The following is a 15,191-nucleotide window of genomic DNA, read 5'->3' as shown; positions in this document are numbered from 1 at the left end:
CAGTACGTGGTTGTGGGAGATCTATTAGAGGGAGGCGGAGTAGTTCCGCTGTACGGGGGTGTAAGAAGGATGAGGTGGCGCCTGAGTCTATCAGGACTTCTAAGTGTTCCGCTTGTTTCTCTGGTTTGATGGAAATAGTAAAGAGAGGGGAGATTCTATTGTGGCTATTCGATATATTACATATTTCCGAAACAAGACCAGAGTCCTTGGGGTCCTTGCGCGCGGCAGCAGGTACCCTTAGTCTTTTCCCGATTCGGGTCCAGACTCTTTGCCAATTTTGGCGGCTTCTTTCTTGACGCCTTCCTCCTTAGGCGTGGCCTTCCAGCCGGTGCAGCATTCCGCAAACTTGTGCCCTGCCTTTCCGCATTTGATGCAGAGGCCTTCAGCCCTGCGGCGGTTGCGCTCCTCCTCGGGGACGTAGTTGGGGTCGCTGGAGAGGCGCCCTGGTCTTGTGGCCTGTTGGCCGGTACTTGCCCCCCTATTGGGGGTGGTAGAGGAGGTTCCAGACTTATTACCCTTAGGCGGGTGGCTGGCACGCTCCTCGCGGAGGGCGTTGTCAATGACCAGGGCTGCGTTCTGCAGCTCCAGGAGGGTAGTTGGGCGCCGCTCTCGAGTGGCGATGAGGCGGCTGACCTCCCAGTGGAGGCCTTGTGCGAATTGCCCACAAAGGGCGGCGTCATTCCAGTCCAGGTCCATAGCGATGGTTCTGAACTTTGTAATATACTCAGCACAGGTACCTGTCTGAGTGAGGTGGGTGATTTGCCGCTCAGCGGCTTGCGTGGCATCCGGGTTGCCGAATGCAGCCAAGAACTCCGTCCTGAAGTTGTTGACCAATTGAATTAGGGCCCTGTGGGACCCTAGTTGGTCAAGATGGGGGTGGGCCCATGCCCCTGCCACGTCCTTCATATTCATCAGGAGGAATGACAGGACCTCCTGATCAGTTGGGAACATCCTTTGGTTCAGACCTACCCATGCCAACATCCGCGTGAGCCATTGGCGGGCTTTGTTCCCTATTTTCCCTGTATAGGCGTCAGGGTGGTCTACCTTGACAGGGGTTTGATAAGCGGCTACAGGGGCCGCTGGTTGTGGGACTTGAGGGGAGCGGAGGCGGATAGGCAAAGGTGGAGGGGGAGTATGGACTTGCAGGGGGGCCCGGACGGGAGTTGGTTGCGCAAAGGCAGGGGGAGCTTTGGAGGGGACGGCCCAGGAGACGAGGGGCGCACTAGGCGCTGGAAAAGTGTTGGTCTTGGATAGGGGCCTGGGCGTGGCCTTGACTGCCGGAGGTTTCCGGTCTTCTGGTGTGTGGGGGGCTCCACCCCTAGCCTCAATGCAAGTGAGGGCTTGATCGACTGCGCCCATCCAGTCTCGGGCTTCCTTTGTTGCTTCCTTTGTTTCCTCGAGTTCCCGCTTGAGTTGGAGGATTTGATTTTGCAATCCCAGGATAAGGGAGATTGCTTGTCCGAGAGATATTTCCCTGTAGACCTTGGGTTCGAGACTTGTTGGCTCATCGGCGGTTGCCGAAATAGCGGGTCCCAACTCTCCTTGATCGAGAGGGGACGGGGGACAAGCGGTGCTCCGGGAGCGGGTTGCCATTTCATGAGGATAGGAACGGCCTTGGTGAGAGGTAGCGCGTTGGGAAGCGCGGGAGGAAGCGCGAGAGGGGGTGCGTGACGTAATGGTGGGCGAGTAGGTGGTAATGGGGGCTTGTGTAGCCAAGGGTGCCTATATCAGGACTTATGGGGCGCTTTATTGTACTGGCGCTAAGAGCTTGCGTCAACCGCCTAGCGTTGGACAGTCCCTATTGACCAATCAACTGCCATGTACGGGCGTGATGTGGAACGGGTTTTCTGCAAGCGGGTGGATCTGCTGACTAGCTCCGCTGACAAAGGGTGCGGTGACCGGTGGTAAGCGGACGATCGGGATCCGTCTGCCTTATAGCAATTCGGTACTACCTGGGGCCGACGCTAGTTTGATTATTAATAGCAAAAGGCAAGCCCGATCAGGTGATTTCCCTTGTGCTAGTACAGGGGACCTTCTTGTTTGTTGAAACTGAGTAGGTGGTGCTTTGTGGGCACGGTTTGCAACCGACTTAAGGTCGATTACCTAGTGTCCTAGACGTCCGTAGGGGTTGTCTAGGTAGCGGGCGCTTGTGGCCGTATAGAGCTAAGTGGTGACCGCTTAAGGCGGTGAGGGAGGCTACCTACAACGACTAACTATCTAAGTACAATGTCCAAAGCCCTAATGGCGATGGCAAGCTATGTATCTACAATGAGGAAGCCGCTTAAGGCAACGAGTACAAGTGGGAGAACCTAGTAATTACTGGCCTAAGGCCTCGTACAGTTGAGGGATGCAACAAGAGGTAATTGACCTGGGTGTTACCATGGTTGATTGGCCTCCTTATATATTACAGAGCTATCTAATTACAAATACATTTATATGCAATACCGTATCAAATAAGAACCCCGCTCCGTAGTCGGCCTTACTCATGCCTACGTGTCACTGACGTGTCATAATGATGTCATCAGGTGGAGGTGGCTACGTATGCTGAGGTAAGTGCGGATGGGGACGTGGCTCGGCGCTTAGCGTATGATATAAGCGCCGAAGTCACGTGATCAAAAATGTTGCCCGTTAGTCTTTGTTTAAATTTGAGAAAATGGGAATAAATTCCCTGGTATCAAGTGTGTCTACGACAACTATGAAGTGTAGTGTTACAAACTCCTTATTTTTACCATTAGAATTGGACGAATTTTCTATTATTTTTACTATTTTTTACAGACTCAATATCTTTTGTTTTTCAATCACGTGATCTTGGCGCTTATTATGCCAAGATGCCGCGCCAAGATGCCGTGCCAAGGGCGCCTAGAAGAAATCCACGCTTCTGCGCAGCCCGCAGCATGCTTCTCATTTTGTCTTCTGTACTTCTTTCTCTCACGCGCACAGACCATGTAGATAGTGCGCTTTGTCTATATATACAGCAGGAAAATTGCTTAGAAACACCAAGTCAATTTTACCTTGTCTCATATTCATTGAGGAGGATTAGTCAGCCAGCTAAGTAGCAGGCCCCCAGTAGTACTCAGACGCTTACCACCCCTTAACTCACCACACCTCTAGGCCTAAGGCCCCCTTGCATTAGTTAGTAGTAGTAATCTGCCTTAAGCGGAAGTAGTTCAGCCTTGTTAGTTAGATTACGTACGTATTGCTTGTAGTAGTACAGCCTTAAGCGCCCAACTCCACCAGTGTGTGCCCACCTTACAGTGGTGCACAACATGCAGGTGGTTGATTATGTATAGTACCTCAGACTAATGCTACTTAAGCCTAAGTGACTAAGGGTATGGATACTTAAGGTCTCTGGGATAGTACCTTAAGTAAGAGGGTTACCTGACTAATGTACAGGATTTATAGGAGTTGCCTAATAAGTATAGGACTTATAGATGCTTAAGTAAGACTTAAGACTTATGGGGTTTACCTAAAATATATCTAGGATTTATGAGATATTGTAGATAAAGCTATCTACAATATAAGGGGTATAGTGGATTGAAACACTATCACTCAATCACAACAATCCTTACAGTATTGTTGCACTATACTCAATGTTGAACTCAACAACTGTGACAGTCAAGGGGCACAGGGTTGCAGTAAGTACTCTAATAGGTTACCCTGTGTCTGTTGGGACTGGCCTATGGTCTTAGTGTGCCAAATAACCTCCTATGCTATTTACAGTGAGTCAATCACTAAAGTAAATGTGCAGATAAGCTGTTAAAGGCTTGTGTGTATATGTCAATATATAAGAGTGGATAAATGGATGCATTAGAAGCGTCTTCACAGGGTGCTTTTATACCCTGAGAAGGTGCACAAACAAGTATATACATGATTGATACCAAGAGGGGGTACAGGAGGTACATGTGGCAACTGAAACACTTGAGTGAGCCAATACTTTGGTACATAGTAAACAAACAACAGATCCTAATATCTGCCCCAAGGCATTGTTTGCCCCAAGGCAGTATTTACCTGTGTTGGTCCATAGATGTCCCCAGGCTAAGTGTTTCACCCTTGGAGTAAACAGTCCCAAAGGTAAGATACCGCTGCATTGGGTACTTACAGTAAATGGGGCATAACTCTGCCAAATGTTGTCCGTTTTGGTAGTTTGACCCAGCGTTCTGGAGCGCGCAAACAGGCGCACCTAAGCGCAAGTGATTCGGCAGTGTGGAATGCCCAGGTGATGGAGAAAAGGCGCATTTAGTGCGTTGGCGCTTAAGCGCTGATTAAGCGCTGGAGCACTTGCCTATGCAACAGGGGGGACCCTGAATATTTCTGTGTGTAGCCACAAGATAGAATCTTGAATAATGAATACTACAAACAAGAGAAATATTGGTAGCTACTGTTTATCTACTCAGCTGAATTTATATATATTTAAATGAGTGAGAAAACAGCATATATGCAAAAGGCATCGCATATTGAGGGTATTCCTGAGGTTTATAGGTTTTGTGAAGGTCACTATTAGATAGAGGGACCTTGAAAACCTTAGTTCGCATCTTTATCTCATTTGTTTACTGTAAGATTACTAGTGTAATTCATAAAATAAGTACAGATTAATGAAGAAATGTCATATCCATAACACCCACTCCAACCCCATCCAATGTACCAACAGATGTCCCAGAAGCCAATGACCTTGCTCAAACAATGGAAATACAGTGGAAGGAAGTAGAGTCTGCCCTCCGGCAATCCAAACAGCAACTGGTGAACAGGGAAGAAGGAAACCCAACAGAATTTGAGATTGGAGAAGAAGCTTGGCTCAATGCCAAAAATGTCAGCCTCAAAACCTTAAGTCCCAAGCTAACAGAACAATGCCTGGGACCATTCAAGGTCATTGAGAAAATCTCCAATCAAGCGTATTGTCTAGAACTCCCATCAACCATGAGAATCCACAATGTCTTCTATGTGGGGCTACTATCTAAGGTCAAAAGGGATAAAAAATGTGCCTTTGAGAACTGCCCACCGCCAGTTACTGTGGACAGGGAAGAAGAATACAAAGTCAAAGGCATAACAGATGCAGAGGAAAGAAACAGGAAATGGTTCTTCCAAGTCAAATGGAAGGGTTATGGGTCCAAGCAAAACACATGGGAACCCCAAGAAAACCTAAAAAACACCAAAAAAATTTTAAAAGAGTACAAAAAAGAAATGAAAAAGAAGGCCCTTGGCACTGCCAAGGCCCTTAGAGGGGGGGCAGTGTTGTAGACACAATTGATACCACGGAATTTATTCCAATTTTCCCAATTTTAAACAAAGTTGAATGGACAACATTTTCAATCATGTGACTTCAGCGCTCATATCATACGCTAAGCGCCAAGCCACATCCCCTTCTGCGCTTAACTCAGCATACATAGCCACCTCCACTTGATGACATCATTATGACATGCCAGTGACACATATGCATGAGTAAGACCAACTGCAGAGTGGGGTTCTTATTGGTTATAGTTTTGCATATTGTACATTTGTAATTAGTCCACCTCTGTAATATATAAGGAGGCCAACCAACCATGGTAACACCTAGGTCAATTACCTCTTGTTGCTTCTCTCACACCGTACAAGGCCTTAGGCTGGAAACTACTAAGTCTCACACCTGTACTTGTTGCCTTAAGCAACTTCCTCATTGTAGATACATAGCCTGCCATTGCCCATAAGGCCTTGGTTGTTGTACTTAGATAGTTAGTTGTTGTAGGTAGCATTGTCACTGCCTTACATGGATTTACTTAGTTCTATACAACCACTAGCGCCTGCTGCCTTGACGCCCCTTACGGACATCTAGGACCCAAGTGGTCTGTGGCAACATAGAAGTGGAGGTAGAACTCAATGAATTGATTGACCCTTTTGGTCTGACCATCTGGTTCTGGGTGATAGGCAGATGAGAACACTGGCTTAACCCCAAGCTGCTGGTAGAGAGCTCTCAGAAATTTCCCAGTGAAGGTGGTTCCCTGGTCAGAGATGGTTTTAACTGGTAATCCATGGAGTTTCTGTCATGACCCAAGAGGCATGAACACAGATACCCTATTATTCTATTATCTTTTTATCTAAATTTTACGAATTATATGGACCAGGGGATGTTCTCAACATGACCACAGGCCATGCAGGACTCCCCTGGCAGAGCAATCAACATGGAATGTGAATGGTCCCTTTGTTTAGCCTGTTAGCTTTGTCCTCTGGTTACTTAGTTACCATATGTCCTTAGTTGCATTGTTCTATTGTTCTCTTAGTTACCCATACCTTTGTAGTATGTCTTCCATTGTTCTCCTTTGTACTTTACAGTTCCCTTGTTCTGTATGATTTACATAATGAAGGGAGAGTTCTGGCATTCAGACCAGAACTTGACCTCCTGTCAATCTACTGACTACCCTCCCCACTCTCCTGCTCTACTCTAAGGGGGTCTTGTGCCATATTTGGCAAGTAAATTCTCTCTCTAAAGTGTTGGTTGCAGTCTTCTGTGTCATAGACACACTTATACCAAGGGGACTTTTCCCTATTTTCTTGATTTTAAACAAAGGCAATTGGACAGCATTTTCAATCACATGACATTGGCGCTTATATCTTATGCTAAAATGCCAAGCCACATCCCCATCTGCACTTACCTCATCATACATAGTCACCTCCACCTGATGACATCACCATGACATGTCAGTGACACGTATGCATGAGTAAGGCCAACTGCAGAGCAGGGTTCTTATTTTCAATTAGATAGCTTCTCTTCACATGGACAATGTATTTGTCATTAGTCTCTCCTGTAATATATAAGGAGGCCAACCAACCATGGTAACACCCAGGTTGATTACCTCTTGTTGTATCCCCCAACTGTACAAGGCCACTAGGGCCAGTAAATACTTAGTACTTAGATAACTAGCTAATGCCTTACAGTGGCTCCTTGTTGTACTTAGATAGCCTGTTGCTGCCTTAAGTGGTCTTGTCATTGTAGTATAGCTGGTTGTTGTTGTAGATAGCTTGCCCACTGCCTTAAGCGGTTCCTACTTAGATACACCCAGCTGCAAGCACCCATCTCCTTGACATCCTTACAGATGTCTAGGACACTAGGTAATCAACCTTACGTTGGTTGCAAACCATTCTGCACCCACCACCACTAAGTCCCAACCACCAAGAAGGTTACCTGTACTAGCACAAGCAAAATCACATGATTGGACTCCCCTTTCAGCTGGAATAATCAAAGAGCTGTTGGTCCCACATAGTAGCAAATTGCTATAAGGCAGGCTAACCCTATTGCCTGCATACCATATGGTCACCACACCCTTTGCTAGCAGAACCAGACAGCAGATACACCTGCTTGCAGAGACAAGGTACTACATCACACCCACCCACGGCAGTGATTAGCTACACTTACTGTCCAATGCTAGGTTGTTTGATGCAGGTTCTTAGCATACTATGCAATAAAGCTGTCACACCCTCTTCACAAATACCTTTAGATTTGCCTGTTTTTTCTGATATTTTTAGTATTTTTTCCAAACCCAATATCTATTGTTTTTTAGTCACGTGATCTTGGCGCTTACCATGCCAAGATGCTGTGCCAAGGGCGCCTAGGAGAAATCCATGCTTCTGCGCAGCCTGCAGCACTCTTCTCATTTCCATTGTGTACTTCCTTTCTCACGTGCACAGACCATGTAGATAGCACCCCTTTGCCCATATATACACAGCAGGAAAATTGCTTGGAGACACCAAGTTGATTCTACCTTGTCTCTTACCCATTAGAGAAGGTATCCAGCCAGCTAGGTAGCCGGCCCTCAGTAGCGTTAGACACACTTACCCCTTATATACACTTACCACACCTCCCAGGCCTAAGGCCCCTCTGCTGTCAGAAGTTACCAGTAGGATGCCCTAAGCGTTGTTAGTATAGCCTTAGATAAGTAGATTACATAAGCAGTGTACTAGTAGTACGTCCACAAGTGCCCAACCCATTAGCAAGTACCCACCTTACAGTGGTGTACAACAAAAGCGCTCTGTAAGTCCTGATATAGGCACACTTGGCTACTCAGCCACCACTATTCCCACTTGCCCATCATTACCTTGCAGACCCCCACTTGCACCTCCTCTTGGGCCTCTTCCCATGCTGGCCAATCCTACCTGCCAACACATTCCATGGCAACCCATTCCCAGCCGCCCTCTCAAGCCTGCTCCCCTGTCAATCAAGGGGACATGGGACCCTTCCTTCTGTCAGCCACTGCTGTCAAGCTTGGGGAAGTCTCCCTCAAGCAAATCACCTGTCTCCTCCTTGGCCTCCTCAGCCAAGTCAAACGCCTTGAATGGGAGATCATGGAAATCAAGGAAGCAGGGGTTGAGACCCAAACCAACATCAAAATATTTCCCAAACCATCAATGTTGTCAAGGATGGGCTTAAAAGCCTCCAGCCCCATGGGCCCAGAACCCCAGAAGATACCAAGCCCCTGGTTGTGGAAGCAACGCCACGCCCCTTATCAAAAGCCAACCCTGTTGGCTTGACTAGCCAGGTCTCCTTCTGGCCCAAATCTTCTAGAGGGCTTCCAGCCTTTGCCCAGCCCACTCCTGTGCAAGCAGTGCCCCTGAAAGTCCCTTCTTCCCCTCCATCTCTGCATCTCCAATCCCCAATTGGACACCCTGCCCCTCCTCCACTGGCTCCAGTTGCCACATACCCTGCTCCTGTCAAAGTAGACCACCCAGATGCCTATACAGGCAAGGTTGGGAGCAAAGCAAAGCAATGGCTCACAAGGATACTGGCATGGACCCGCCTCAACTCCCAAATGTTCCCCACAGACCAAGAGGTCTTATCATTCCTTCTAATGAACATGAAGGATTCTGTGGGAGCATGGGCTCACCCCCACCTTGACCAGCTTGGATCACACCAAGCAATCATTCAAACGGTTGAAGGTTTCAAGTTGGAGTTTCTAGCAGCATTTGGCAACCCTGATGCCACAAGGGCTGCCAAGCAGAAGATTACTACCCTTACCCAGTCTGGCACATGCACAGACTACATTACTAAGTTCAGAACCCTGGCAATGGAACTGGACTGGAATGATGCAGCCCTTAGAGGCCAGTTTGCCCATGGCCTCCACTGGGAGGTCAGCTGCCAAATTGCTACCTGCAAGCACTGCCCCTGTACCCTCCTTGAGCTGCAAAATGCAGCACTCATCATTGACAATGCTCTCAGAGAAGAGCGCACTAGCCACCCACCAAGGGATAATAAGTCTAGCAAGCAACCCAACCCTGCAAGGGGGACAAGTACTGGCCAACAGGCCACAAGTTTGAGAAAGCTCTCCAACAACCCTAACTACATGTTGGAAGAGGAACAAAACTGCTGCCACGCTGCTGGTGCCTGTATCAAATGCAGAAAAATGGGCCACAAGTTTGCGGAATGCTGCACTGGCTGGAAGGGGACCCCAATCAAGGGGCCAAAAAAGAAGCTGCCAAGATTGGCAAAGAATCTGGACCCACTTTGGGAAAAGATTAAGGGTACCTGCTGCTGCGTGCAAGGACCCCAAGGACTCTGGACTGGCATCTGAATTTTGTAATATATCAAATAGCAATAGAATCTCCCCCCTCTTCACAATTCAGATACAACCAGAGAGACAAGCAGATACACTAGAAGTCCTGATCAACTCAGGCGCCACCTCCTCATTTCTACACCCTTGCACTGCCAAGGCACTACAATTACCCCTCATAGACCTCCCATCACCCTGTACCATTACCATGCTTGATGGGTCAAGCCCCCAGGCTGGCAAGATTTGGAAAAAGGCATTACTAACCTTCACCTACAATGGCAAAAAGATGATGGAGACATTCCTCATCTGTAACACTGGCAGTCATGTGGCCATCTTAGGTTTGAAATGGTTGGATGCCCATAACCCAGAAATTGATTGGAATCAATGCACTGTCACCTTCCCTCATATGCCCCCAGAACATGTGGCTATTGCCAAAGAGGAGGGAGCAGACCCCAACCCACTTGAAGGAGTACCCTCCAAATACCACCAATATGCAAAGGTGTTTGGAGAAGAAGAATTCAACAAGCTTCCCCCACATAGGCACTACAATATTGGGAATGAACTGACCAAAGAAGGGCCCCTGAACTTGCCCCTATACAGTATGACCAATGCCAAGTCTGCTACACTCAAGGATTGGCTCAGGGATGAACTGAAGGCTGGAAAGATCCAACCCAGCAAATCCTCCATCAGTTCCCCTGTCATGTTTGTCCCCAAGAAGGATGGTTCCTGCCAACTGGTTGTTGACTACCATTGTCTGAATAACTGGACAAAAAAGAATGTCTACCCATTACCCCAACCAGATGACCTCATGGCCCAGCTCTGTGGTGCCAAGATCTTTACCAAACTAGATTTACATTGGGGTTACAATGTTGTACACCACTGTAAGGTGAGTACTTGCTAGTGGGGCAGGTGCTTAAGGCTGTACAACTACTACACTGCTTATGTAATCTAACTATCTAAGGCTATACTACTGTTGCATATGGCAACCAACTATTAACTACTACTGACAAGGGGGCCTGAGGCCTGGGAGGTGTGATAGGTTAAGTTAAGGGGGTGTGTTAGCAATACTTCTGGGGGCTGGCTACTCAGCTGGCTGGATGCCTCCTCAATGAATATGAGACAAGGTAAAATCAACTTGGGGTCTCCAAGCAATTTCCCTGCTGTATATATAGACAAGAAGGTAAATACATGTGGTCTGTGCATGTGTGAAAAAGAAGACTACATGGGAAATAAGAAGAGTGCTGCGGGCTGCGCAGAAGCATGGATTTCTTCTAAGCACCCTTGGCATGGCATCTTGGTGCGGCATCTTGGCATAATAAGTGCCAAGATCACGTGATTGAAAAGCAATAGATATGAAGTCTGTGAAAAATAGTAAAAATATCAGAAAAATTGTGCAGTTCCAGTGGTATATGATAGGGGATTATAACACTTGACCTCTTTGTCAATTCATCCTAAGCTTACTCCTACCCTTTGCCCAGGCCCCTAGTTGGCCATTGTTGTAGACACATTTGATACCAGGGAATTTATTCCCATTTTCTTGATTTTAAACAAAGATAAACAGACAATATTTTCAATCACGTGACTTTGGCGCTTATATCATACCCTAAGCGCCAAGCCACGTCCCCATCCGCACTTACCTCATCATATGTAGCCACCTCCACCTGATGACATCATTATGACATGCCAGTGACACGTATGCATGAGTAAGACCAACTGCAGAGTGGGGTTCTTATTGGTTATAGTTTTGCATATTGTACATTTGTAATTAGTCCACCTCTGTAATATATAAGGAGGCCAACCAACCATGGTAACACCCAGGTCAATTACCTCTTGTTGCTTCTCTCACACTGTACAAGGCCTTAGGCTGGAAACTACTAAGTCTCACACCTGTACTTGTTGCCTTAAGCAGCCTTCTCATTCTAGATACATAGCTTGCCAACGCACATAAGGCCTTGGTCATTGTATTTAGGTAGTTAGTTGTTGTAGGTAGTACCTCCACCACCTTACACAGTCTTCACTTAGTTCCATACAGCCACAAGTGCCCACTGCCTTGACACCCCTTAAGGACGTCTAGGACAGCCATTAGTGCACCTTTACTATAAACCCATAGCCCAGGCCTTGTTACCCTCTACCCCATTCATACTCCTTGGGCCTTTGTCACCCCTCTACCTTGTTTAATAGTCTGTTGTAGACACAATCAATACCATGGAATTTATTCCAACTTTCTTGAATTTAAACAAAGTTGAACAGACAACATTTTCAATCACGTGACATTGGCGCTTATATCATATGCTAAGCGCCAAGCCACATCCCCACCTGCGCTTATTCAGCACATGTAGCCACCTCCACCTATGACATCATCATGACACGTCAGTGACACATATGCATGAGTAAGACCAATTGCAGAGCGGGGTTCTTATTTGATACAGTATTGCATATCATGTATTTGTAATTAGTTCACCCTTGTAATATATAAGGAGGCCAACCAACCATGGTAACACCCAGGTCAATTACCTCTTGTTGCATCTCCACATTGTACAAGGGCCATACAGCCCAGTAAATACTTAGATACACGCCTTAAGCATTGTTCTTGCTGTACATACGTAGTTCACCGCTGCCTTACAGCATGTGGTCACCGTAGTTAGTTAGCTTGTTGTTGTAGGTAGTACCCCTGCCGCCTTACGCGGTTTCTCACTTAGTCACATACAGCCACAAGCGCCCACTGCCTTGACGCCCCTTAAGGACGTCTAGGACATAGTCCATTGGTGATAGGGCCACAGACTTTAAGCCACTTGCATCATAGGTCCAAGGTTAGTTGTGACACAAACTTTGTTTATTAAAATGTCTAATTGGCATATACTCTAGCATCTTCTGTTGAAGTTGAGTGTGCATTCTCTTGCAGTTGTATTACAACAAACCACCTACAGCACCAAATGAGTCCTGAAACATTTCAGGCAAAGATGGCATTAAGGTTGTGGTATAAGACCCCACTCCTTCCAGACATTTCTTCCATTGCTTTGCTAATTGGTGATTGCATTGTCAACTCTGAGCACTATAAAATTCAAATGTGATTTGACTCTTGCATCTAGTGTACCTAGTACCATTTTTGAGTAATGTACTTCCTGTATAATGTTATTATTTCCAATCTGCAATACATAGTGACTAAGCAATCTGGGTGCAACGGCATGGAACTGCAGCCTCACAGTTTGTACCCAGTATCATCCGCTTGATTGCCAAACGTCTTCAGTTATCACGTGTACAGTTGCCAGATTTATCCATGCCAGACTCTATCCAAATGTCACTGAGGTTAGTCAGCTTTCCCACGGCTTCCCTTGCTTTAATAGATAAAATCCCCCGGCGAACTCCGTGTAATCCCAGGTCACGGGGTCCATAGTGCTATGTCGAGTGTTCCGGATCCTCTGCTTTTCTCTTTCCTTCCTCTCCAATTCACACATGTCCGATATGAGTCCTTTCATTGTTGCGGTAACCCTGGCCGCACTTGCGTTGCTCATACATTTTGTTCATTCGTGGTTATTACCCAAACCAATATCCGGCATCCCACATAACTCAATAGCTAGTATATGGGGTGACATTCCCTCCATCACCAAAGCTATAAAGGACAACAAGAAGACATTTTCGGACTACGTGGCCGATGTCGTCGCTGAACATGGACCAATATTGCAGGTAAATAGCATAGTACTTGTTTAAGGGTTAAAGGACCTCGCGCTTACCAGCTGTTTGCTCCGAGATTCTGATCGGTCGACATCCTATAGTGGTTATTTCTGATAGAAAGGAGATGGAGAGAATCCTTCTCGGTGGGAAGTGCACGGATCAGTCCAAAAGAGCGAATGAAATGTGAGTTTCTGTCGAAGACATGTGGCTCGTAACGACTCCTCAATTAAGTATCCCATTCATTAGCTTTGCAACGGTCGTCCCCACAGGGCAGGTTGCTCTTCCCACAAGTGAATTCGGATATTTCCGCGAATAGATTACTTCGATTGACAAAAAAGTCATTCTACTAGATGAAACGTGGAAACGTCATCGGCGTCTTACCGGTCCAAGCATGAGCAGACGTTATCTCGAACGCATGTCTGGTCGTATTGCCTCGGCAGCCAATGACCTGGCCAGGCTATGGGACGCCAAGATTAGAGTTGTTGGCTCTGCTGCATTTGACGCGGATTCAGATCTCCAGTTAGCTACGATGGTAGGTGTTGGTGTGGTAATATTACGTCCTGAAATGGCTTGCGACCCCTAATCCTTGTCCTGGCTAACAGGACGCTATTGGTAAGTCAAGAATTCTTGTTCTATTCCGTATATCATATCAACATTTTATACATAGTGAACATTACCATGGGATCTCCGCTCGGCTGTGTCGAGACTGCCTACAACGCATTGTCGGCGGAAGTGATCCAGTCGAATGGTATAGTTCATCTTCCACAATTCGACCTTCCTCCACTACACGAGGCTCTGAGAGCGATGATGGAAAGCATCGAGAGGGCGAGCGGGTCTCCATTCCCTATGCTTTCAGCCAGGCTCTTTACTTACACGTCCCCCGTGTGGAGAAAGCAATACAAGCTATTGAACTCATTTCTCTCTAACGCTATTTCTCACTCTCGAGAACGGGAAGCGATCTTAGGCAGCAAGGGCGAAGGACTAGTAACCGATGCCGATTGTGTACTGGATATGATTATCCAGCGGGAAGCTCGTGAGGGAGCCGAAGCGTTCGGTAAGGGAGAAATGCTCGACGAATTGATGACATATGTGCTGTTAGTATATTGTTTTCTTCACGCATTTAGGATTTCTAGTGGGATACTAATTTATATCAGTGCCGGGCAGGACACGACAGCCGCTTCTTTGGGGTGGTTAGTCAAGTTTCTTCCTCAAGATCCTGAAATACAACTTCGACTTCACAATGAAGTATGCAATGTGTTTGGTCCGGGGACTGAATCAGACGAGTTCTTGGATTTCAACTTGTTGGATGACCATATACGAGTACCTATTCTGGAAGCTGTGGTAGCAGAGACTCTAAGGTGTGCTAGTGTGGCAGCTATCATATCTCGGGACCGTGAGCGGTAACTACGTGTACCAATTCCCACTTCTGACATTGTCCTATTTTCAGTTCTTCAGGACGAGGTTATCTTGGGGAGGCACGTTCCAAAAGGTACTTTATCTATATCAACATAAAAATATGGCTGGTTAACTGCAATGCATTCATTGGATTAAAAAAGGAGCACAATTGATGTTTACTATTAAATTGATGAGCCAAAGCGAGACCGAGTGGGGGCCAGATGCGAAAGCGTGGCGACCTAGTCGATGGTTGAACTCTGATGGCACATTCAACCGATTGGCTGGGCCTAGCATCCCATTCGGTGCAGGGCAGAGGTCATGCTTTGGACAAAGGCTTGCGGTAAGTTATCTATGAACTTGATGGGTCTAAGAGGCTGCCTTGGGGGTAGAGAGCTAATAAACTTCACCTACAAAGATTCTTCAGCTAAAGACATACCTTGCCGTTATATCCAGGGCTTTCTTCTTCAAGCCTGTACTGCCCGAAGTAGATGATTGGGGAGTTGTTGAGGTAGTTACCAATCGCCCCAGAATGTGTTATGTCTCTTTGGAGAGATGGGATTCAAAGAATGGTTCTTAAAATAGTTCACAATGGATTCGTAGTTCGTGAAGTTT

The 15,191-nt window shown here is 46.7% G+C and overlaps 5 protein-coding genes across 5 annotated transcripts; 4 read left to right on the top strand and 1 right to left on the bottom strand.

The window, feature by feature from the left end:
- Positions 1-237: 237 nt before the first annotated feature.
- On the bottom strand, positions 238-1,593 carry RhiXN_06761 (Retrotransposon-derived protein PEG10; the record flags this gene model as incomplete). Its single annotated transcript, XM_043326577.1, has 1 exon — positions 238-1,593. The coding sequence occupies one exon, from the start codon at positions 1,591-1,593 to the stop codon at positions 238-240; it is 1,356 nt and encodes a 451-aa protein (XP_043182009.1).
- Positions 1,594-4,680: 3,087 nt separating this feature from the next.
- Positions 4,681-5,235, top strand: RhiXN_06760 (Retrotransposable element Tf2 protein; the record flags this gene model as incomplete). The annotated part of the gene is made up of 1 exon (XM_043326576.1): positions 4,681-5,235. One exon carries the CDS (start codon positions 4,681-4,683, stop codon positions 5,233-5,235), a length of 555 nt encoding a protein of 184 aa, XP_043182008.1.
- A 2,901-nt stretch (positions 5,236-8,136) lies between these two features.
- On the top strand, positions 8,137-9,533 carry RhiXN_06759 (Retrotransposon-derived protein PEG10; the record flags this gene model as incomplete). Its single annotated transcript, XM_043326575.1, has 2 exons — positions 8,137-8,331; positions 8,385-9,533. 2 exons carry the CDS (start codon positions 8,137-8,139, stop codon positions 9,531-9,533), a joined length of 1,344 nt encoding a protein of 447 aa, XP_043182007.1.
- Positions 9,534-9,720: 187 nt separating this feature from the next.
- On the top strand, positions 9,721-11,014 carry RhiXN_06758 (Retrotransposable element Tf2 protein; the record flags this gene model as incomplete). Its single annotated transcript, XM_043326574.1, has 2 exons — positions 9,721-10,398; positions 10,991-11,014. The coding sequence occupies 2 exons, from the start codon at positions 9,721-9,723 to the stop codon at positions 11,012-11,014; spliced, it is 702 nt and encodes a 233-aa protein (XP_043182006.1).
- A 1,951-nt stretch (positions 11,015-12,965) lies between these two features.
- Positions 12,966-15,156, top strand: RhiXN_06757 (cytochrome P450 family protein; the record flags this gene model as incomplete). Its single annotated transcript, XM_043326573.1, has 10 exons — positions 12,966-13,196; positions 13,261-13,367; positions 13,431-13,474; positions 13,535-13,716; positions 13,787-13,796; positions 13,852-14,278; positions 14,339-14,577; positions 14,632-14,673; positions 14,741-14,919; positions 14,995-15,156. The coding sequence occupies 10 exons, from the start codon at positions 12,966-12,968 to the stop codon at positions 15,154-15,156; spliced, it is 1,623 nt and encodes a 540-aa protein (XP_043182005.1).
- Between the last annotated feature and the right edge of the window lie 35 nt (positions 15,157-15,191).

This window comes from Rhizoctonia solani, chromosome 7 (assembly GCF_016906535.1).
Source record: "Rhizoctonia solani chromosome 7, complete sequence".
Classification (NCBI taxonomy): Eukaryota; Fungi; Basidiomycota; class Agaricomycetes; order Cantharellales; family Ceratobasidiaceae; genus Rhizoctonia; species Rhizoctonia solani.
This window is presented reverse-complemented; position numbering and strand designations above follow the sequence as displayed.